We start from the raw sequence: 23,228 nt of genomic DNA, 5'->3' as shown, positions 1-23,228 counted from the left end.
TCGGTCATGTTAACGTTCACTAACCTTTTAAGTTGGGATGACCAAAATGAACAAGTTGGTATGACCAAAATCTCAATTCATGGTAAATTGAGATAAGCCGTAGACGTAAGGGATATAACAAGTACAGTTATAGCCTACATAAGCTACCATATTTTCTAGGGCTTCAGACTAATGTTTTTCACTAGGAGTACAGTGGCCCCCAACTAAAAATTGTAGGGGCACAACCAGAAAATGTAGGGGTGCACACCGTAAATCAACATGCTAATTTCGACTGTATTGCTAATAAATACTCAAGGAACGGCAATCTCGAGCCAATAGCGTTTTGAGTACGAGATGTGATGAAGCATGTGATTTGTTGAATTCAGTGAATGAATACGCCCTTGACTGACCGAGATACTTTTGAGTCTGAACGAGAGCTCTAGTTCTGAATGAAATGAATGAACTGGTACATGTTGTTTGTGAAGTTTACATAATGTACCAGTTGTTGATCGATACTGATAGCAAACAGGTAGAGCTTGGCTTGTGTAGTTTGGCATATTTGCAGCAATGAAAGAAATGTACACTTTACCATTGTAATGAAAGCAGTGCAATAACGCAGGCTGATATAACTTGATTTCATAAAATTAGTGCAAAACAAAGGGCAATAGCCACCCTTTTCCAAAGAGCTAGTCATTGATGATACAATATAGGGAGTGCAGAATTATTAGGCAAATGAGTATTTTGACCACATCATCCTCGTTATGCATGTTGTCTTACTCCAAGCTGTATAGGCTGGAAAGCCTACTACGAATTAAGCATATTAGGTGATGTGCATCTCTGTAATGACATCAACACCCTATATCAGATGTGCATAATTATTAGGCAACTTCCTTTCCTTTGGCAAAATGGGTCAAAAGAAGGACTTGACAGGCTCAGAAAAGTCAAAAATAGAGGGATGCAGCAGTCTTAAAATAGCCAAGCTTCTGAAGCGTGATCATCGAACAATCAAGCGTTTCATTCAAAATAGTCAACAGGGTCGCAAGAAGCGTGTGGAAAAACCAAGGCGCAAAATAACTGCCCGTGAACTGAGAAAAGTCAAGCGTGCAGCTGCCAAGATGGCACTTGCCACCAGTTTGGCCATATTTCAGAGCTGCAACATCACTGGAGTGCCCAAAAGCACAAGGTGTGCAATACTCACGAGACATTGCCAATGTAAGAAAGGCAGAAAGTCGACCACCACTGAACAAGACACACAAGCTGAAACGTCAAGACTGGGCCAAGAAATATCTCAAGACTGATTTTTTTTTTTCTAAGGTTTTATGGACTGATGAAATGAGTGAGTCTTGATGGGCCAGATGGATGAGCCCGTGGCTGGATTGGTAAAGGGCAGAGAGCTCCAGTCCGACTCAGACGCCAGCAAGGTGGAGTACTGGTTTGCGCTGGTATCATCAAAGATGAGCTTGTGGGGCCTTTTCGGGTTGAGGATGGAGTCAAGCTCAACTCCCAGTCCTACTGCCAGTTTCTGGAAGACACCTTCTTCAAGCAGTGGTACAGGAAGAAGTCTGCATCCTTCAAGAAAAACATGATTTTCATGCAGGACAATGCTCCATCACACGTGTCCAAGTACTCCACAGCGTGGCTGGCAAGAAAGGGTATAAAAGAAGAAAATCTAATGATATGGCCTCCTTGTTCACCTGATCTGAACCCCATTGAGAACCTGTGGTCCATCATCAAATGTGCGATTTACAAGGAGGGAAAACAGTACACCTCTCTGAACAGTGTCTGGGAGGCTGTGGTTGCTGCTGCACGCAATGTTGATGGTGAACAGATCAAAACACTGACAGAATCCATGGATGGCAGGCTTTGAGTGTCCTTGCAAAGAAAGGTGGCTATATTGGTCACTCATTTGTTTTTGTTTGGTTTTTGAATGTCAGAAATGTATATTTGTAAATGTTGAGATGTTATATTGGTTTCACTGGTAAAAATAAATAATTGAAATGGGTATACATTTGTTTTTTGTTAAGTTGCCTAATAATTATGCACAGTAATAGTCACCTGCACACACAGATATCCCCCTAAAATGGCTAAAACTAAAACTTCCAAAAATATTCAGCTTTAATATTAATGAGTTTTTTGTGTTCATTGAGAACATGGTTGTTGTTCAATAATAAAATTAATCCTCACAAATACAACTTGCCTAATAATTCTGCACTCCCTGTATGTATTTAAGCATTTAAGTGTAATAACTTGTACCATGGCTACTTACTTATGATAATAGATTTAGAGTTTTCACTGGAAATCTTATGTAAATTTATAACACAACATTTCAAATAAACAACATTATATTTCTCTGCAATGATGGGGTAACATCGCTATTTTTAAGTAATAAAAGCACATCTTCATTGTTAAGAGAGACGCTGAACAGTCACGCATATACGAATCTCTCTCTCTCTCTCTCTCTCTCTCTTATCTAACAAGCCGTAACTGATGAAAATTACCATCAATGTTACCCTCCTGGTCAAATATTGCGCTGCAAACATCAATGAAAGCTTTAAGTTGTCAATGTTTTGTCAGTTGTCAAGAGGGCTGACCTCTTGTAATCAAGTAGCTCCTTTTTAGGCACTACTAATTAGGTACTACGGATACGCATGGTACTTTTCTGAACAAGAGCGGTCATAGTCCGTGTTTCTCACACTGTTCGAGTGAATCGCTGCAGAGTTAGGCACACACATACAAAATACTGCCAATTCAATAGCGCAAAGCTCTTATAGGGGCCACACTTTATTCCTACTCGTTACAACTCTAGATATGGTGTGGTACTGGTGCGCTTCCAGGTCTGCATCACAGCTTTCACATTACCAATTTTTCATGCAAGTTGTGCTCTATTCTGTACTAAACTGCCAGTGTAAAACTTTATTTATATTCTTAAAATGAGAGAAATCACTGCTCATTCTCCATTTTTAAGTTTAGGATTAAGATCAACAAGTTCTTTAAAAAAAACATCTATGACCTTTGATACATGTCTAGTCTTCATGCTCTGAGTATGCTTTCACTAATAAGTATATTTGCATAAAGCATGCATATTTGTCCATACCCATGTTGATAAGTGTATTAAAAACTTGAAACCTTAAGATACATTTACAACTGATTAAAATGTGTGATTTAAGTTGTGATTAATCGCGAGTTAACTCATGACAATATGTGATTAATCAAAATTGAATATTTTAACCGTTTGACAGCCCTAGTTTAAATACAAATCATTATTCTGACAAAAAAATATGATGCAGATAAAATATCCGTTTTGTGCTTAAGCTGGTGAAAATTTTGGCAGAGCAAGTATAAATCTGAACTACTTGGCCAGCAGAAACAAAATCTTTGTTGTTGAGCCCTGCTTTATCCTTAACTGTTATATCGCCCACACCTAAATGGAAGTAAGGGTTCTTATTTGCTTCTGTAGCTGGGTTAGCCGTGTATGTATCCTTCTCCCACTCAAGTTCCATTCATGCAGTGTCATCTGTGCTTAAGGTCAAAGTGGAGCAGTTAACACGGTCCAATTGACTGTGACAACATGATTATGGGGTCAGCTCTTTTGTTTATTCCTTCATACTGTTGGAGTTTTTCACCTTAGCCTCTCCTGCTTATTGAAAACCTGCGTGTGGTCCATGAGGTCGTTTGCAATGTAATGTTCCACCCTGCCCATTTCTTATGATGCATGGTTGTTCTATTGGCAAGACATTTTATGAAATCAAGTTATATATTAAGGTGTTATTTCCAATAATGTTGTTTTTGGGGCCGGGGAAACGGCAAATTTTGTATTATATTTTGATTACACTTTGCATGTCATGTCATGTATGTATGTATGTATGTATGTATGTATGTATACATTTTAAACTGTAGATCTCAATCTTATCTTGTCAAGCTTTTGTTTTGTGAGCAAATAGTTCATAGTCTTTTCTTTACTAAGAATCAGTTCACAAATCTGAACGAGTCTGGCTCTTTTGCACCAGATAATTATCGGTGGCAATTAAGCATAGATGGTGGATCATTGGCAATTTTCAGAGGAGTATTGCAGGGAAATGTACTTCAGGAAAACCGTATCTGTCTCAGTGTCTAGTTAATACAATCTAAGATTTGAAGTAGCACTGATTGCCTAATTGTTGCAATCTGAGGTTTTCTAATCTGTCACCACACAGTGATATGCTAAATATTAATCACTATGGTTTTTCAGCCCACTTGGGTAAAGTTATTTGCTCTGTGTGCGATACACAATACTTCGCAGGCGTCTTTGTGTGCTGAAACGGAATGGGTTTTAATTAGGATGTGCTCACTTAGCTGAGCTGCTTTGCATTCACAGCACAAGCTTTCCCCCTTGCCAATTACGGGCCCTCAAAGTTATTCCAAGAGCGTTGCTTTGATGTGCTTGTGTCAGGCGGGACGAACTCCTTGTCCTCATCCGGAAAACCTTCCATATCGTTCCTCAAGGTTAATCAGTTCTTTTATGTTGAATTAAATCTCCAGGAAATGAACACAAAGGAAGTGAGATGTGAATTTGGCATTTGCTGTTTGGTTTTCCTCCTCCCATCAGCGATTTAAAAAGATTAAAGGTTTTTCCGTTTGAGGCTTGATCGATGCTTAAATCATTCAAACTGATTGCTTTGACCAGACGTGCTTGATGTGTGAATTTGGATTCCTAAATGTAGTCAGCCATTTCATGAGTTTCTGGAGCGCGATTTCTTCTTTTAAAAAGAACAGTCTCCGAATTGTATACAGCTGACTGATCTGTTGATCCAGAGACAATTCAGTTATGAAATCTTTTTCATACTTTTTGTTTTTTCTTTAATAGAGTTCGGGTCATTGGTGGAGCCATTGAAGCACAAGAATGTACTTGAGTTTTGTGCTAAATTTCAGAGTCGACATTCCCTTTGGTTGTATTCTAAGCTTCAGACCCTCTCATGCTTTTACCTAGATGCATTTGATGACACTTTACAATAAGATCCCTTTAATAATCAGTAATGCAACAACTAACATTACCAATGAGCATGCATTTGTTACATTATGCTAGCTTATGGCCATTTAAATATTAATGGATGCAACATTTGAGTTTAATAATGTAAATTTTGTACTAACGAAGATTAATAAATGCTTCAGAAGTTTTTTTTCAGTGTTGGTTCAGTGTTGGTGACTAAAGTAGTTAACAATGGAATCTTATTGTAGTGTTACCATACAATCTCATTGGTAGCATTTTAAGGTGTAGTTGCATGTACTTACTAAACCTAAACCTAACAATAACTCTATATAGTAAGAACATGTGGTTAATGAATATTACTATGTACTTTTTTAAGTCTAACGGTCTCATTTTCACTAACATTTTAAAACATCAAAGTCCAAGTAATTCATTCTGATGGATTACACCTCAAGTTACTATCATTTATTGTGCTTTGTAAAGGTCAGAATTTAAATGAATAAAAAACAATATTTACAAATGTCACATTTGTAAATTGATTTATGCATTTTATATTTCAGTTGGACAGGTAAATAAAGTGATTAGAGTTAGCTGTGCATTGACCAAAATAGGAATGCAATGTCCAATATCCAACTTTACATTGTAATATTTTGATCAGCCATGACATTAAACAATTACTGGATTAAATTGGTCAGGATTTTATCAGTGCAAAAAAGGCCTTGTTTTGAAACTGAAGAGAATTTACAGTCAGTTTAAACAAATATAGAGGACATTGTTAAATTTTAATCTTGTCTTTCACAGGCTTGAAGATTTTGCAAAGCACCAGCGCTCACTTTTACTCCGACATATTTAATGCGCACGGAGACAGCGCATCTCATTTTATAAACCATAACTCTTTTCCATATATTATTCAGCCATCAGACCTCTTTCTGCTGAGTTGCTGTGCCTGAAGCAGTCTTGCTTAGACAGACCCATTTTTAATGGCGCAGGTAAAAAGAGCAAACTTAGCTGAAGCCCCATCACTTCCATCAAAACTCCAACCTCGCTCTAACTTGCAGTCCTTACTTTTTTAATGGAATGATCCATGGATTCACAAGCAAGTATTGTTAGGTGAATCCTGGACATTAATGTCTGTTTTATGCCGGCTGTATGCGGTGCAAATATAGTGTACTTTCGCCATTGGGCTCTGCTGTGGCTTTGTTGCCATTTTCATGATGGTGCAGTCCTTGTTTTGTGTTGAGCTGTGAAGTTTGTACCCCATCTGTGGTTTTCTTGTGTAAATGCTTGTACGGGCCATGACAAGCTTGTGGTGCGATTGAACCAGAATCCAATGTTAATGAGATGTGTGTGTTTGTTTGGGCTATACTGATTGAGGTCAGATCTGTTGGCCCCACGGCCACCTTCTGAGCACATTAAGCATAAAACCCTCTTTTAATTCTTTGAAGGGTGGAAGACTGCCTTATTATTAGATCACAGTAATTGGCTTTTTGAAGAGAAAAAAGGTTAGTGAAGGAATAAAAAAACACAAGGAGCATCCACAGACCTTGTCTCTGAGGCTACATCTATTTTTGTGAAGTAGAAAATAGGGATGTACAAAACTGTATTGTAAAAATCTGTGAATTTCTCTGACTAATAAGGAGCCCTGTGCAATAGGCTAGTTTCAGGGTCACCCGACCAAACATCTTGCTTGCATTAGTGCTGTCAATCTAGTGTGCAGCATCTAGTGTTGTTTGAATGCAAGCTAGTGTTGTCAAAAGTACCGTCCGCAATACCAAGTCGGTACTGAAATTGAAAAACTGCGACGTTGAGCGGAATCGTAAACCCCTCTGATTGGTCATTTTACTCACGCACCCACCGGATGTATCTGATTTGGCTACAAACCTCGAGCATGTGAGGCGCACTAACAAGGACGGTAAACCGCATTCTCTACCAGTCATCAGCCTGAACTACTCTCACTAGCTGTCCTCCGTTGCACACGATGCAAGAGTGGATGTCTATTGTAACAGAAGCACAATAAAAAAAATTCTTCATGAAAAATAGTGATGATGAACGAACAACATGACGTCTTTCTTCGAATCTCCCTCTCTCCTCCAACGTCATATGCTGATTGGCTATTTTCATTTTTTTTAAATATCACTTAGGAATAGTTAAACCCAAAAATGAAAATTGTAATCTACTCACCCTCAAGTTGTTCCAAACCTATAGGAATTAATTTGTTCTGCTGAACTCAAAAAAGATTTTTGAAAGAATGTTGATGGACATTCCAATCAAGAGTTGATGGACCCCATTGACTACTGTATTTTTTTCTCTCTCTACTATTTCCCTATATTATTCAGACTATCTTCTTTTGTGTTCAGCAGAAGACAGACATTCTTACAAGTTTAGAATTACTTAAGGGTGAGTAAATGACAGAGTTTTCATTTTTAGGTGAACTATCCATTCATCTTTGTAGCTCCTTTCTTTTTCATCCATAGAAGGCTCCTCTCCAGATTCCAGACCCCTTGTACGTTTCCTTGCCTGCATCCTTATTAAATTGATGAAGGTGATACAGGCATAATGTCAAGCATCAAATGTATGACAGGCTACCCAGCCTAATGACTCTGTATAAATTATCAGTCATTTTTCCCCAATCTCAAAGGAATGCAATGCTATTTGCTAATACTCTGCCTAAAACCTCTAAGTCTAAAATGTCTGGCTTTTAGCCTTTAAAATGCACATGGTGTGATGGGAGGAGTAATCAGAAACCAACACTTGAGACTAGGCTAGCCCCTCTGTCTCGTTATAAAACCCTTAGTCGCTGTGAGACATTTCCGTTTTAATACACTTGCTCTGTTGTTGATTTTTCAATTTCTTTTTGTCCCATAATGCCTTATACCAGGTCTTAATGGCCACTTACATGAAGAGTGATTTGCAGAGACTGTGTGGCCAGAAGTAATTTGCTTTAAATAATAGTTGGAGATTTGAATGTTTACCATTGGAGACCATGAAGCTTATGCAATTTGTTACCTTTGGATACTTCAGTCAAGTAAAAATGCCTTGTCGACCTTCCACAATATCGGCATCAGTGTGAAGTGTGTAAACACTCCTTTATACTACAAGGCTGAGCTCTTTAAGTCTGTACAGGCAATTATTAGATGCCTCGCTTTATTTCTTAACTCTGGTTATTCTATATTCAGTTGTATTTGCCCAGCAACAAGTTATTAACATGACCTTGCCTTTAATGCAGGTTTTAATGATCTCTGAACCAGTCCTGATACCTTTACCTATAATTGCTTAAATCTATACTTTCTCCTATATCTTAGCACTTCTCAACTCTGGACTTTGGCCGTACTGTCTACAAGACGGTTCCAAGTTTAAACAACCTTTATGTCTAGCATTTCTAGATGGATTAAGCAGCAATTTCTGGTTACCCTCTGCAGTGGCTGTTAATAAATGTTAGGTTGCTGCACAGCTTTGAATGGGACCTTTTCAAAGCTCTGCATGTATGTCCAAGCAGTGTGAAATTGAGTTTTATGAAGTGCGGAGTTCAAGAGTTGGTGGGAACGTTGAGCGGAACGTGTGTCACTGAGGTTAAACTGAAGAAGAAAGAATTCCAGTTCACTGCTTGCATTAAGACATCTTAATGTTTCCAGCTGATAATAGTCACAAAATCTGATTCTCCTGCACATTGTCTGCTGAGATTACTACATCTTAAAACGACACGGCTTAATGTTGCTCTGGGTCATTTCTGTGTGACTTCCCTGTGATTGTGTATCCCGGCGAAGAGTATGCAGTCACAGAAACATTAGGGTGTTTCTTAAACCATGTCAGGATGGATTTTTTTAGGGATGCACCGAAATCAAAATTCTTGGCCAACACCAAAAGAAATTGTCAATTATTAGTAATTGTAACCAATAATAACCATTGCATTTATGGCTATGACTGTGTTACTTTACAAAAAATCAAGGCATTGCAATTACATAAAGTTTTAAATAATAAATCAATTACAATTGATTACACATTGCAAACTTCTCAATGCTTCGGTTTGCATGTAGGGACCCTCATTATGCTACCGTGTTAGTGTGAGGCTATTTTGAGCCTTGTTAGTGGTTTTAACTAGCGATTTAATTCGACTTATTTTAATTTGACCATGCCCCATACACAAGTGTTATAAGCTAATCTGTTTTTAGAGATAGAACTCTTTACATTCGATTTTCATGAAAACGCATCCCAGAGGATGATTTACTCGGTAACCATGTGATTACCTCAGGTTCATTTTTCACCGGAGTTGTCATTTAACCCCGCCCACTTAACATTTCTGACCAATCACACAATAGTTGTTATATTTAACACAAAAAAAGTTCTGCTCATGTGTCAAGAACAACCTGCGAAAACTTCAAAACCAGGACTGAGAGAACAAAATGGCGTAATTATTTTAATTGACTGTTTTTCTCTGTTTTTGCCTTTAGATGCTTCTTTCAAAACCTCTTACAAAAATAATTAAAAATATAGCTGCAAGCAGCCATTATTGGGGCCAAGCGCAAGAAAAGCAAACAAGGAAACCAGCAGCAGACCAACTGCAAAAATAAGTAAAGACATTTGGAGACAATTTGTAAGCAAAAAAAGAGATAATTGCATGTTTTGTTTAATTATAGCGCCACCAAGTGGCACAATCATACCAATTTTTTTGTGTGTCCTCAGAGTGAGCCCATAGAAGTGTGTGTCAATTTTGGTGGAAAGATCTCATTTTGTTTTGGAGTTATAGACATTTATGTGAAAATACACATACAAAATGACTGACACATGACTATGATTGGATTTTACTACCCCTTACTATCAATATTTTGAGATTTGGGCTCTAACATTTAGCTATCGACCTATGTTTCCGATTTTCTGACGCTGGTTTCGTCTCGATCGGACTAGCGGTTTCCAAGATATCAGCTAATGTTATATAAGCACTTAATTACCACTCTGCACAAACCGTACCTCGAAACCTGGCAAATTTGGTATCGTTGGACTCGGCAAGGATTCAGGAGTACAAAAAAGTTACTCCCATCAAAAAAATTCTCCACTAGGTGGCGCTGTTTTGAAACTTCTCAGGCTACTTCAGGGCATCGTGGTGATGACCCATACCAAGTTTCGTAACGATCCGTTCATGTATTAGTAAATTACAGCATTTTAGCACATAATTCAAAATGGCCGACATGGTAAAATCTGATATCCTTCGACTCGGCATGATGCCCTGAATCTAATGAGACCAATTTTATATGGATAAACGGTTCAGAAGTTATAAGCCAAAATTGCCATTTTTGCTATCTCCTGACCAGTAGGCGACGCTGTGCCGAAACGCTGCATGTTGCCTCAAGTCATGCTTGATATGACACGTACCAAGTTTGGTTTGAATACGACAAAGCGTTTCGGAGATATAGCCTTTAGTGTGTTTTCGCAAGCGCTACGTAAAATTTGTTCGCATGTTAAGCAAAAACGATTTGACGAATCAACTTGAATTCCATAACTTGGAATTATGTAAAACAGACAAACGGCATAGGACTAGTTTGAAAAAGTTGGTTTTCAGCTAATTAAAAATGGCGGGAAAATTTACATAACGGAATTTTGTTTCTATCCCTTATGGTTCAAAAGTTATTAGCATAAACATGAGTGAAACTTTGGACAGTTGGTGGCGCTACAGGGAATGGTTTAGAGACTCCAAATTGGGTGTGGTTACTATTAGTAAAGACTTCTACCAGTGTACCAAATTTCATAACTTTTCCACAAACGGTTCTATGGGCTGCCATAGACTTCCATGGCGGAATAATAATAATAATAATAATAATAATGATATCTAACGATTTCAAGAGGGGCTCCGCACCTTCGGTGCTTGGCCCCTCAATATAGTTTATAATTATGTGTATTTAGGATACATAAAATGCTAGCAAAAATGTTAGTCATTTTATTCCAAAAATGTTTTCTTTTCACCACAGAATGTCATTAACGCTAATACATAATTTAATGTTTGATTTGCATCTCCAATCTGAAATGCATTTGTTCACATATATTGGATCTTAAAGGTCCCATTCTTCGCGTGTTTTCGAAGCTTTGATTATGTTTACAGTGTGCAATATGACATTGTTCATGTTTCGCGTGTAAAAAAACAGTATGTTTCACACAATTTACTTATCTGTACAGCGCAGTTTCCTCCTCTTACTATAACGGGGAGATGCAAGCGCTGAATGCGCGCTCTTCTCCACGTGGGAGAGCAACAAGACCACGCCCCCTTTTTTGCGTGTTCTTGTGGGCGGAGGGTTAGTCAACAAACGGTTCTAGTGACGTCATTACATCCCTGGACTTCCTGCTGTAGTCCAAACCGGCCGTTCGCTGTAGGCTTTGAAAGGGAACTTCTGTTAAATAAAATATCTCGATTGGCATTGAACTTTGAGTTTTATAATTTTACAGTTATTATTTATGCTCTAACAGCAACATTACACACTAACTAAAGTGTGAAAGATGGAATTGCGAAGAATGGGACCTTTAACTAGTAAGACTGAAAAGTCTTTTGAAGGGTTATTTCTAAAAGTCCTCAGGGACAAAAGTGCCCATAGTTGAAGAAACAACCATTAATGGAATAAAAATTCAACTCCTAGCAGTGTTACCTCTTTAATGCAAGTCAGTTCACTCTATGGGTGTCTTCATAACAGCATCCCTGTGCAGATATTCATGTAGATGATAGCCATTAAAGTACAGAGTCTATCTGCTTGAATGGGGAAATGCATCTCCATAAGATTTCATTTCAATGTATTTCAAATCTGCAATGAAATCTGAAATCAAGGGCATCATTTGGTTCTGCTGGTGTGATCATTTAGTTTCCTTGCAGAAAGGCCATTGCAGTGCTCAGTAAATACCAAGGACCCGGTTCAGATTTCAGGTCATGGTGGTGAGTTTGACCAGGCCAGAAAAGGTTCCTGAATCTTTAGCCTCCCTAGAGAAGGAAAAAAAGGTGGAGAGGCGTGGGGATGGTAGCTAGCAGGTTTAGGTGTCAGTTAGCAGCCAGGGTCAGTGATGGACGGTTTGTGTACTTTAAAAGGGTCTTTAAATACACATGATTCATAGTTCTGCTGTTCCTCCTACTCAAGTGCCAGGTTGCCAGATTCTCCTGCAAACGCAGAGCGCCTCTTGCCAGTAAGACGGCTGTATTACAAAATAGTGAGGACATTAATCTGATGGCAGGCCATGTGTTGACACTTGCCATGCATGCAGAATCTGATTAAATAAATCCAGAAGTAATGTAATGCTTTTCTATCCCAGTGGTCACAATTTACTTGCATTAACAATAGCAGCAATCAGGTATTCACTGGAGCCGTAAACTTTCAATAAGAGAGCAGTATTCGATGGATGCTAGCCAGAGCTGATGCTATATTTTATGTGAATGGAAGTGAGCCGTGTCAGTTCCAATAGGTTTTGCTGTCAGGAGGCCCTATGTAGGGATGTGCAAGACTAGTCGACATTGAAAGTTTTGTTTACACTTTTTGTTTTTTCATTTGTGTAGATTAATTTTTTATAAAAGCTACATTAAAATGACTGTCATTAATGTTACCTTTTAAAAATATTGTTTTTAAAAGGGAAGAAAATCATTTTAACCACCAGATTATTTTGTAAAATATTGTTTTCCTTTCAGCAGGGCTCATCCTGCATAATGAAATTAATGTTTTTCTGGGCTAAAACTGGGATGTTTAGTTTACTTTAAACTCAAATCAATCACACAGGGCTCTGCCTTGATTTTTATTTTAGTTTGGATAAGGGGAGTTTTAAAAGGCTCAGGTCAGAATGACTACTCTGGAGTTTTGAGAGATGGCTGGGCACAGTTTGCTGAACTTGGGCTGATAAAAGCATTAGAGAGGATTACACAGATTAATTACAGCCAAGCTCTTATTGCTTTTGTTTGAGGTTTTTCTTAATCTGTTGTGCATCTTTAATTGGTCTAAGCAAATGAATTGTTCTAAGTTAATAAAGACTCAGGAAATATATTTTTGTTTTATAAAAACGTTAGCATTTTTCTGTTTAGAAAGAAAGCATAACATTATTATATTATTTTTAATAATATGCTTAACATATGTACTTGTATATACCTTTTTGTGTTATGTTTTTGTTTTTTTACACAAAAAGTTGCAAAAGTAATTGCATACAAACCCGATTCCAAAAAAGTTGTGACACTGCAAATTGTGAATGAAAACAGAATGTACTGTGGAAGTTTAAAATTTCAATTTTTTTATTCAGGATACAACTTAGACGACATATCGAAAGTTTAAAATGATAAAGATGATTATAAATTTCATGGCATTTACACATCTCAAAAAAGTTGTGGACAAGGCCATGTTTACCACTGTGTGGCATCCCCCTCTTCTTTTTATAACACACTGCAAACATCTGGGGATTGAAGATTAAAGAGACAAGTTGCTCATGTTTAGAAATGGGAATGTCCCATTCTTGTCTAAAAGAGGCTTCTAGTTGCTCTATTGTCTTAGGTCTTTTTTGTCGCATCTTCCTCTTTATGATGATGCCAGATGTTTTCTATGGGTGAAAGATCTGGACTGATGGCTGGCCATTTCAATACCCAGATCCTTCTTCTATGCAGCCATGATGTTGTAATTGATGCAGTATGTGGTCTGGCATTGTCATGTTAGAAAAAGTAAGGTCTTCCCTGAAAGAGATGACGTCTGGATGGGAGCATTTGTTCTAGACCTTGGATATACCTTTCAGCATTGGGGCTTTTCCAGATGTGTAAGGTGTCCATGCCACACACACTCATGCAACCCTATACCATCAGAGATGCAGGCTTCTGTGTTGCGTCCCAGTTTGTTTTTATTACGCCCTTCACTTGTTAACTTCCCGGCCCATTTAATGGCAGCTAATCTTCCTGGGGTCCTCTTTTAAAATTATTCACAACATAAAATCACACAAAACAATAATCAACACAAATTACAATCAAAATAATTCAAACATTACACTTACATTCAGAGAGAAGTGAGAAAAAAAAGACAATTTACAGCTGGCACTAGATCATTTGCAGCAGTTCCTTGGTTACTGTCCTCTTAAATTTGTATTTGTTCTGAATTCTGCGTGATGAGAGAGAAAGTCTATTCCAAATAGATATTGCTCTGTAAAGTGATGTGCATTTCAAAAAAATTGTCCTGGAAGCGGAAGTTTTATATCGCCACCTAGTGCCTGCCTGGTGGCGTATAGGTGTCCACTTCCTACAAAAACAAACAAAGAGTTGACTACTACTGGTGGAACCTTTGCAATGGACTGAACTGGAACATCCTAAGCCCTTGATCACGTGGAATCCACTATGGAGCAAATTTTATTTAATATTTATTTTTTCCCTTTACAAAATTGTTTAATTCAGCATTCTATATGTACACTCACTTAAAGGATTATTAGGAACACCTGTTCAATTTCCCATAAATTAAATTATCTAATCAAAGGCAAAGGCAAAAACGCTATGCGGCAGTCCTGTGGGCGAAAATGTCTTGATGCTAGAGATCAGAGAAGAATGGGCCGACTGATTCCAAGCTGATAGAAGAGTAACTTTGATTGAAATAACCACTCGTTACAACCGAGGTATGCAGCAAAGCATTTGTAAAACCACAACACGCACAACCTTGAGGCAGATGGGCTACAATAGCAGAAGACCCCACCGGGTACCACTCATCTCCAGTACAAATAAGAAAAAGAGGCTACAATTTGCACAAGCTCGCCAAAATTGGACAGTTAAAGATTGCATTTGCAATGCATTTCAAAGATTGCAATCATTGCAATCAAAGTAAGATTGCAATTTATTTCAAATCTGCAATAAAATCTGAAATCAAGGGTATCATTTGGTTCTGCTGGTGTGATCATTTAGTTTTCTTGCAGAAAGGCCATTGCAGTGCTCAGTGAATACCAAGGACCCGGTTCAGATTTCAGCTCATGATGGTGAGTTTGACTGGAAAAATGTTGCCTGGTCTGATGAGTCTCGATTTCTGTTGAGACCTTCAGATGGTAGAACTTCAGAAATTCAGAATTTGGCATAAACGGAACAAAAACATGGATCCATCATGCCTTGTTACTAGGGGTGGGCGATATCTCGATATTTAAAATATATCGAGATATTTTTTCAACTCGATATGGATTTGGACATATCGTATATATCGATATATTGAATATTTAATTCTGATTCCACCACTTTGCTTGTTTGCCTTCTCTGTGCTGTGCTCGCTCCCGCTCGCGCGCCTCCCGCCTCTTGCTTTTGTTCCCCCTCCCCTCGCGTGTCGTCTCATTGAACACGGCTGCTTCCACAACCAGGTGAGGATTAGTTATCATGTTGACAAGCGCGCGCGTTGTTCGGGACTCAGTTTAGAGACCATGTTTTCCTTCTAACACAACTGCTTGCTAAAATTCATAAAGAAATATTAATGTTCATCATAGTTCAAAGCGCAAGTTTCACCCACAGTCAGGTGATTGACACTACTGGTGCGAGACGCGGTCACAATCATGCCAGTTTATGATTTGTGTCTAACTGATCGCATGGTTTTCGGTTAAAATGTCAAAATGATCGCAAATCATTTGAAAACATTTATAAAGTATTGCAATATCATTACTATTATTATTTTGTCAGCTTTATCACGGGATTATGATGAATAGGTCTATTCATGTTTTAACCAAGAGGGAAAAACACGACATCCCGGGTGTCCTGAGACACAGTGCTCTTCTGTCAGTTTTACTGTATCATATTATCATATAGCCTACCTTCTGACATTCATATTTCTTTCTGTAACTGGAAAAGAAGTGAAATTCAGCTCATGTGTAGCCTGCATGATGAGTTTGAATTTTGTTTTTTTTAATGTTGCAAAAGCAATTTGTTCCTACATGAACTGACTACCTCTTTGCACTTCAATAATAAAAAAAAGAATTTGTGGTATTTGGCTTTGCTGTAGTTTTTAGGGGGTTATTTTTCCTGTAAAGATATCGAGATATATATCGTATATCGAGATATAGCAAAATATATCGAGATATATTTTTTGCTCCATATCGCCCAGCCCTACTTGTTACTACTGTGCAGGCTGGTGTGGTGGTGTAATGGTGTGGGGGATGTTTTCTCTGCACACTGTATGCGCATTGTTTAAATGCCACGGCCCACCTGAGTATTGTTTCTGACTATGTCCATCCCTTTATGACCGCCATGTACCCATCCTCTGATGACTACTTCCAGCAGGATAATGCACCATGTCACAAAGCTCATATCATTTCAAATTGATTTCTTGAACAGGACAATGAGTTCACTGTAATAAAATGGCCTCACAGTCACCAGATCTCAACCCAATAGAGCTTCTTTGGGTCTTCTACGGGCCTTTCCTTCGTGCCCTGCATGTGCATCCCACAAATCTCCATCAACTATAATAACTATCAATATGGGCCAACATTTCTAAAGAATGCTTTCAGCACCTTGTTTAATCAGTGTTAGTAGAATGAAGGCAGTTCTAAGGGCGAAAGGGGGCAAACACAGAATGAGTATGGTGTTCTAATAATCCTTTAGTTGAGTGTATTTAGTTTTTTTAATTAATTTTTTTATAAATGTTTTAAAAAATTATTATCAGAGAGTTCTTTGTGGTGGGGTAAATTAAATGTGATATGCGGTTACGTCACAATCGTGCTGCATTGTGGTATATGAAGCTGTCTGAAGTTTACACATAAAGTAGTCTCAAACCAAAATCGATGGAGCAAGGGTCTGTCCATATAAACTTCACTTGTCCACTTCATGAAGTGGAACTCACTTCAAAATGGTGGTGGGGATTCCCCGAGGGGAAGTGCTTAGGGAAGTTTGCAAGTGCGTGTCTAATAGTGGAGTGGTACGCTGCACTGACCTGAGTGCTGATAACAACTTGTCCTTGTCCTAGTCCGGATGAAATGGCATCCCAGTTTTCCAAAAAGAAAACTTCTACTTTGCTATAGTCCATTTTAAATGAGCCTTGACCTAGAGAAAACGCCTGCGCTTCTGGATCATGTTTAGATATGGCTTCTTTTTTGGCCTATAGAGTTTTAGCTGGCAACGGCGAATGGCATGGTGGACTGTGTTCACCATTTTCTGGAAATATTCCTGAGCCCATGTTGTGATTTCCATTACAGTAGCATTCCTGTATGTGATGCAGTGCCGTCTAAGGGCCCGAAGGTCACGGGCATCCAGTATGGTTTTCCAGCCTTGACCCTTACACACAGAGATTGTTCCAGATTCTCTGAATCTTTTGATGATATTATGCACTGTAGATGGTGATAACTTCAAACTCTTTGCAGTTTTTCTCTGAGAAACTCTTTTCTGATATTGCTCCACTATTTTTTCACTGCAGCATTGGGGGAATTTGTGATCCTCTGCCCATCTTGACTTCTGAGAGACACTGCCACTCTAAGAGGCTCTTTTTATATCCAATCATGTTGTCAATTGACCTAATAAATTGCAAATTGGTCCTCCAGTTGTTCCTTATCTTGCTTACTTTTTTGGAATGTGTAGCTCTCATGAAATCTGAAATGAGCCAATGTTTGGCATGACATTTCAAAATGTCTCGCTTTCAACATTTTATATGTTATCTATATTCTACTGTTAATAAAAAATATACATTTATGAGATTTGTAAATTATTGCATTCCTTTTTATTCACAATTTGTGTTCCAACTTTAAGAAATTATATCACAGATAAACAAACACAGATTTTTATAATATTTTTATTTTATAATATTTTTCTTACAATAACTCCTTAGGCTTAGACCTTTCTAATGTTTTTTTAGTCATAGGCAGTCTGCATATTAATTGGTAACCCAGCAGTTTTTTGTAAAATAAGTTCTGTGAAATATTACAAAAAATAATAATTAGTATTATATTTATTCTGACATACTCTTTTTAATTTGTAATTATGAAAATGTTATTGTAATGGTAATATTTCTTATTTGTAAAAAATATTTTTAACAGTAATCATAATAATTATTAGTCATATTAATATATAAACACAAAATGTTATATACACACACTTCATTTGTAAAAAATATATAATAATCGCATTTTAAATCGCAATCGCAATTTTACCCAGAATAATCGCAATTATAAATTTTCCCCAAATCGTGCAGCCCTAATCCCTAATATATACCTACATAAATAGCACATACTTAGATATACAAATAGTAGTTTTTTATTTTCTATATTTATTATCGGCAGGGTGTGCAAATCTGAACAAAATTTTGTAGTAGTTGATTTTTCAATAAGTAATTTGTTCTTTGTTTGTGTTTAAGTGTCCAATATACACCTCTAGTATATTGTTGTTGGGTATTTATTCATTTTACTGCAGAAAAATAGCCTAAAGGACAAAGCAGCAAAAATCCTTGTTCATGTATGCATGACTGATTGAACAGGTGTATTCCTGTCTGTGTGCACTGACACCCAGTGAGTCAACAAATCTTGTCCTTGAAGACGTGTCCTTCAAGATTAAACAGTTGAGAAGTTTAACCAAAACATATTTTTCCATCTCTTTAAATAGTCCATATTTTAGTAACCATTTCAGTGCTTCCTAGTGGACGCTCTTGTTGTAGTCTTTGTGCTTTGGCACTGGTGATAGTTGACAGTTGAGTGTTTAAGTGCTTGGAACACTGACAACATGCACCTCGTCTCAGCATGAAACAAATTGTGACGTACCATTGTTGATAAAATGCTGCCTTTTCTCATTAGAAGTGACACCTCGTCCTCTTTTGTTCTTTTGTTTACAGGTTCAACTACAGATCGACTCATCATCTCACCACTAATGGCTTTTATGAGTTTCTCAACTGGTTTGATGAGAGGGCCTGGTACCCACTGGGCAGAATAGTGGGAGGGACGGTAAGTCTTTTTAAATCTTTATTTAAAAAACTTTTTTTTTTTAATACACTTTACAAAAATGTCTTATTTCCATTTACTTAATTCTTTATCTAACATGATCTAGCATTTAAATAGCTTTTTAAAGGAAGCTATTGAAAAATCTTCAAAGTAGTGCTGGGGGAAAATTGATTGATTGCATCCAAAATAAGTTTGTTTACGTATGTGTGTGTTCTGTGTATAATTATGTATTACACACACAGTTATGTATTACACACACACACACACACACACACACACACACACACACACACACACACACACACACACACACACACACACACACACACACACACACACACACTAATTATGCACACTTTTATTATATAAATGCAAACTTTTATTTTGGATGTGCTTTAATTACAATTAATTTTCCCCCAGCTCTACTTAAAAGCAATAACAAATATTTTATAATAAATTGTTCATTACATTACAAATAACAGATGGATTTTAAATGTATATTGGTAAATGTTAAAATTACTGTGATTAATATTAGTAACTATGATTAATGATTGATTAAAAAAATTGTGATTCTCAGTTCATTCAGAATCGTGCATTAAGTATTAATAGAAAAAGAACCCTTTACAGTTGCCTTCCATTTATTGTTTTCCTTTTTCTTTTTGGTATGAACCATGTTTGAAGTGTTGTAAAATATACTCAGATCTGAGTGGCACTATCTTCTCTATTTAGATATATTCTTGTTTAACAAAAATTATGTATCATTTAAGTCTTATTTTAAGATCGACATGGCTATCACCCTGCCACCAAAGACAATTATTCATCTTTTACTTCATGATCCAGGAATATTAGTTGTAGTTGAATGCTTGATGTCCACGTTGTTGCTGCATTCGTATATTCAGAATGTTTGCATTCTGTACAGTTGCTTGTGAGTCAACATCACAAACGGCATGAAATAATTGTCAGCTCCTTCCAAACTTTGTGATTGGCTCAAACTCTGACAGCATTACATCATAGTGCTCTGACCTTGTTCCTCGAACAGTGAATGTTACAGTGTTGTTCACACATGGCATCCATACAGAACTTGTTGACTAATGTTACGGCTCTGCAAATTGCAACTTCTGTTTTGTCTAAATTTTTGTCAACGTTTCTTGTTAACCCAAAACCTCTATATGTTAAAAATGCGGTATACTTCATGCCAAAGGTCGTTTGTGTGCAAGCTCCTATGGACAGACAGCCTCCGGATGATTTACACTTGAAAACAGCATCTTTTGGCCATAAATAAGGCCACCCCCTTTAACACTCCCTGTCACTGGGAAGCGCAGTGCTGTTGAACCTAATGAGCTGGCTGGAGAAAGTTTGGCTAGCGTTTGGCATCTGACAGCTCTGGTGTTGGAGCTGTAGGGGAGATGCAGGAGGCAGGGAACGGCATCTGTTGTGTACAGTTCAAGCAGTCGTTATACGGCCTTCAGAGCAGGCTGATCTCTTCCCAGCACAGCCTGCAGACTCGCTCGTGAGAAAAAAGAGAGGGTGGGATTGTGGAGGTAAAGGATGGGGTATATCCTTTTCTCGCTGCAATTTGGCTGCTAAATTCAGCTTTAAGAGTGAAAATTTTTGTCATTTACTCACCCTCGTGTTGTTCCAAACCTTTATGACTTTCTGTGTAACACAAATATATTTTGAATAATTTTGTTCATAAAATGTAAGTCAATGTGGTACAAAACAACATTGGAGCCTTTTGACTTTAATTGTATGGACAACAACAACAAATTTTGGGAGAACTGTCTCTTGGGTGGGCGATATGGACCATAATAATGTCATGATATGAGTAATTTTATTTCATGATAACGCTATATCACAATAGTTATTTTTGATTTCAATAAAGTTATGATATCAACTTTTCATACCATTTTCAGTTTAATTAAAGAACTAATACTAGCCTAAAAGAAACTCAAGCTTAAAGACAATAAACTGTGATAAAGAAAGGTCACTTTTGACATGAGCCCAATTAGTCAGCAAAAAGTCTCTCAGAGAGCATGCGCATATACTGAAATGAGTTCTCTTTTGCTGCTAATTGTGCTTCAATGGTTTAAAATAAACTGTTTTTAAACCGCAGTGGTTAACCTATGCAAACAATAAGCTTTCATGACCACACTGCACAGCAACGTCACATGAGTGTTCTTCCCCCCCCCCCCCCCCCCCCCCCCCCACACACACACACACACTACTAGGCTCCTAAGGGTGTGCTTGGGCTAACCTTTTCATTATCTCTGCCTTGGGGTACATCAAATATTTAGGAATGTTTGCACGCTTTCTTACAGTGATAAATTGCTGCAGGCAAACTACTTGTTAATCAATTTTGCATTCGATTGCAGGTATTAGCAATTCTCATATTTTGTCTTTTGCAGGTGTATCCTGGTCTGATGGTGACGGCGGGCCTGATCCACTACATACTGAATCTGCTACATGTGACTGTGCACATACGTGACGTTTGCGTGTTCCTGGCCCCCGTCTTCAGTGGCTTGACCGCCATTTCCACCTTCCTATTGACACGGGAGCTGTGGAACCAAGGTGCCGGCCTGCTGGCGGCCTGTTTCATCGCTATTGTACCCGGCTACATTTCACGCTCTGTTGCCGGCTCGTTTGACAATGAGGGCATTGCCATTTTTGCCTTGCAGTTTACATACTACTTATGGGTTAGTCAGTTTCTTTCTTTCTCTCTCTCTCTGTCTCTCTGTCTCTCTCTGTCTCTCTCTGTCTCTCTCTGTCTCTCTCTCAGAAAAAAATATGAAAGTAAATATAAGTGTATATACTCATATTTATTTCCATGTTTTTGTCCCTCATCTTTCATCAACACTATCACTATCAAAAGTTGACACAATCGTAATCGGGTCCTACAATCTAGCTGACTCATTTGTTCACTAATATGAATTTTGTTTTTTTGGTCATCTTTTTGATCACTACATTTGGTTCACAAAATTGGTCTGATTTATTTGTGATGATTCTGAATGTTAAAGTACTCTGGTTGTATTCTTTGACAATTACATCTGTTCTCAAGATAGCAGCTCATTTGAAGAGAAGATTGTGTGTGAATAACTTCAATTTTAGCCTGGTCACAACATACATTTGTCACATGACTTCAAAGGTCTTGGACTATAGAGCATAAGTTCAAAGGACTACTTTTATAATGTGTTTATAGGGTTTCAAGGAACCCATTGAGAACTGTTCTAAAATGAATGAATATCAATTTCAGAAACTCTAGTGCTGTCCCACACAGTTGAAATGATGAATTAACCTTGACAGACATTCATCACACTTTTTTTCTCAGCTGAACGACTAGACAGCTGGAACAGATGCAGTGGCAGCATACTTTGTCTCTTTTGGCACTTTTTTTTTTTCCTTCTCTCTTGAGCTTGTTGTCAGCTGAGACGGCAAGGACTTTGCTGTCAAGCTTGACTTAAACATTGAATTTCCTTAGTCTCTTTCTTATCTCTGAGTGTTCCTCATCTTGGCTTTGTTTGAGGTGATGATATCAGACCCTTTGTTTGGGATTAGCAGAATTAACTTAAGTGTGTCCTCTCCACACAGGTGAAATCGGTGAAAACTGGCTCAGTTTTCTGGACTATCGGCTGCTGCCTCTCGTACTTTTACATGGTGAGTTTTCATTGGACTTTTTATCTTCATTTGGTGTGTTGCATTTCATTTCTCTTAATACCTTAGTAAGAGACAACTTTTCCAGGCAATGCTATTGGTAATTAATTGTTTCCCCCCATTTTATTTGTTGAAAAATGCAGTAAAAAACTTAATATTTAGAAATATTACAATTTAAATATTTTTTTTATTTTGATATGTTTTAAAATATAATTTATTCCTGTCATGGCAAAGTTGAATTTTTAGCAGTCATTACTCCAGTCTTCAGTGTCACATGATCCTTCAGAAATCATTCTCATATGCTGATTTGGTGCTGAACATTTATTATTATAATAAACATTGACTATTCTTATAAATTTTGAAAACTATTGTGTTGTCTAATATTGTTCAAAAGAACAGGATTTATTTTTAATACATTTTTTAACCTTTGTAAAATGTCTTCACTGTCATTTTTGAAAGAATGATTTTCTTTAAAGAAGTCTTACTGACGACAAACATATGAACGGTAGTGTATAGCATGACAGTTATTGTTCAATTTGGAGATAAATGACAATTCTTTTTGCTGAATCAGTCAGAACGACTCAACCGAGTCTCACTTTACTCACTCAAACTAAAACGCTTGTTTACCTAGTGAATCAGTTGGCACACTTAGGAATTAACATTTGATTCACTCATTGAAATGCTAGTCATTATGAGTGTTATGAGTTAATTCATGAACTTTGTTTTACATCTCATGAACCTTACATAAAACACTGTAATAGCTATAAAATAT

The 23,228-nt window shown here is 37.5% G+C and overlaps 1 protein-coding gene across 1 annotated transcript in view; it reads left to right on the top strand.

Annotated features, from left to right (window-relative positions):
* The window catches only part of stt3b (STT3 oligosaccharyltransferase complex catalytic subunit B), a 60,694-nt gene that overhangs the window by 15,482 nt on the left and 21,984 nt on the right, over positions 1-23,228 (top strand). The window contains exons 2-4 of the mRNA XM_067448295.1: positions 18,703-18,811; positions 21,214-21,501; positions 22,394-22,459. Coding sequence (XP_067304396.1) covers positions 18,703-18,811; positions 21,214-21,501; positions 22,394-22,459 — 463 coding nt within the window. The remainder of the gene's footprint in view (positions 1-18,702; positions 18,812-21,213; positions 21,502-22,393; positions 22,460-23,228) is intronic.

Source organism: Pseudorasbora parva, chromosome 7 (assembly GCF_024679245.1).
Source record: "Pseudorasbora parva isolate DD20220531a chromosome 7, ASM2467924v1, whole genome shotgun sequence".
NCBI classification, from domain to species: Eukaryota; Metazoa; Chordata; class Actinopteri; order Cypriniformes; family Gobionidae; genus Pseudorasbora; species Pseudorasbora parva.
This window is presented reverse-complemented; position numbering and strand designations above follow the sequence as displayed.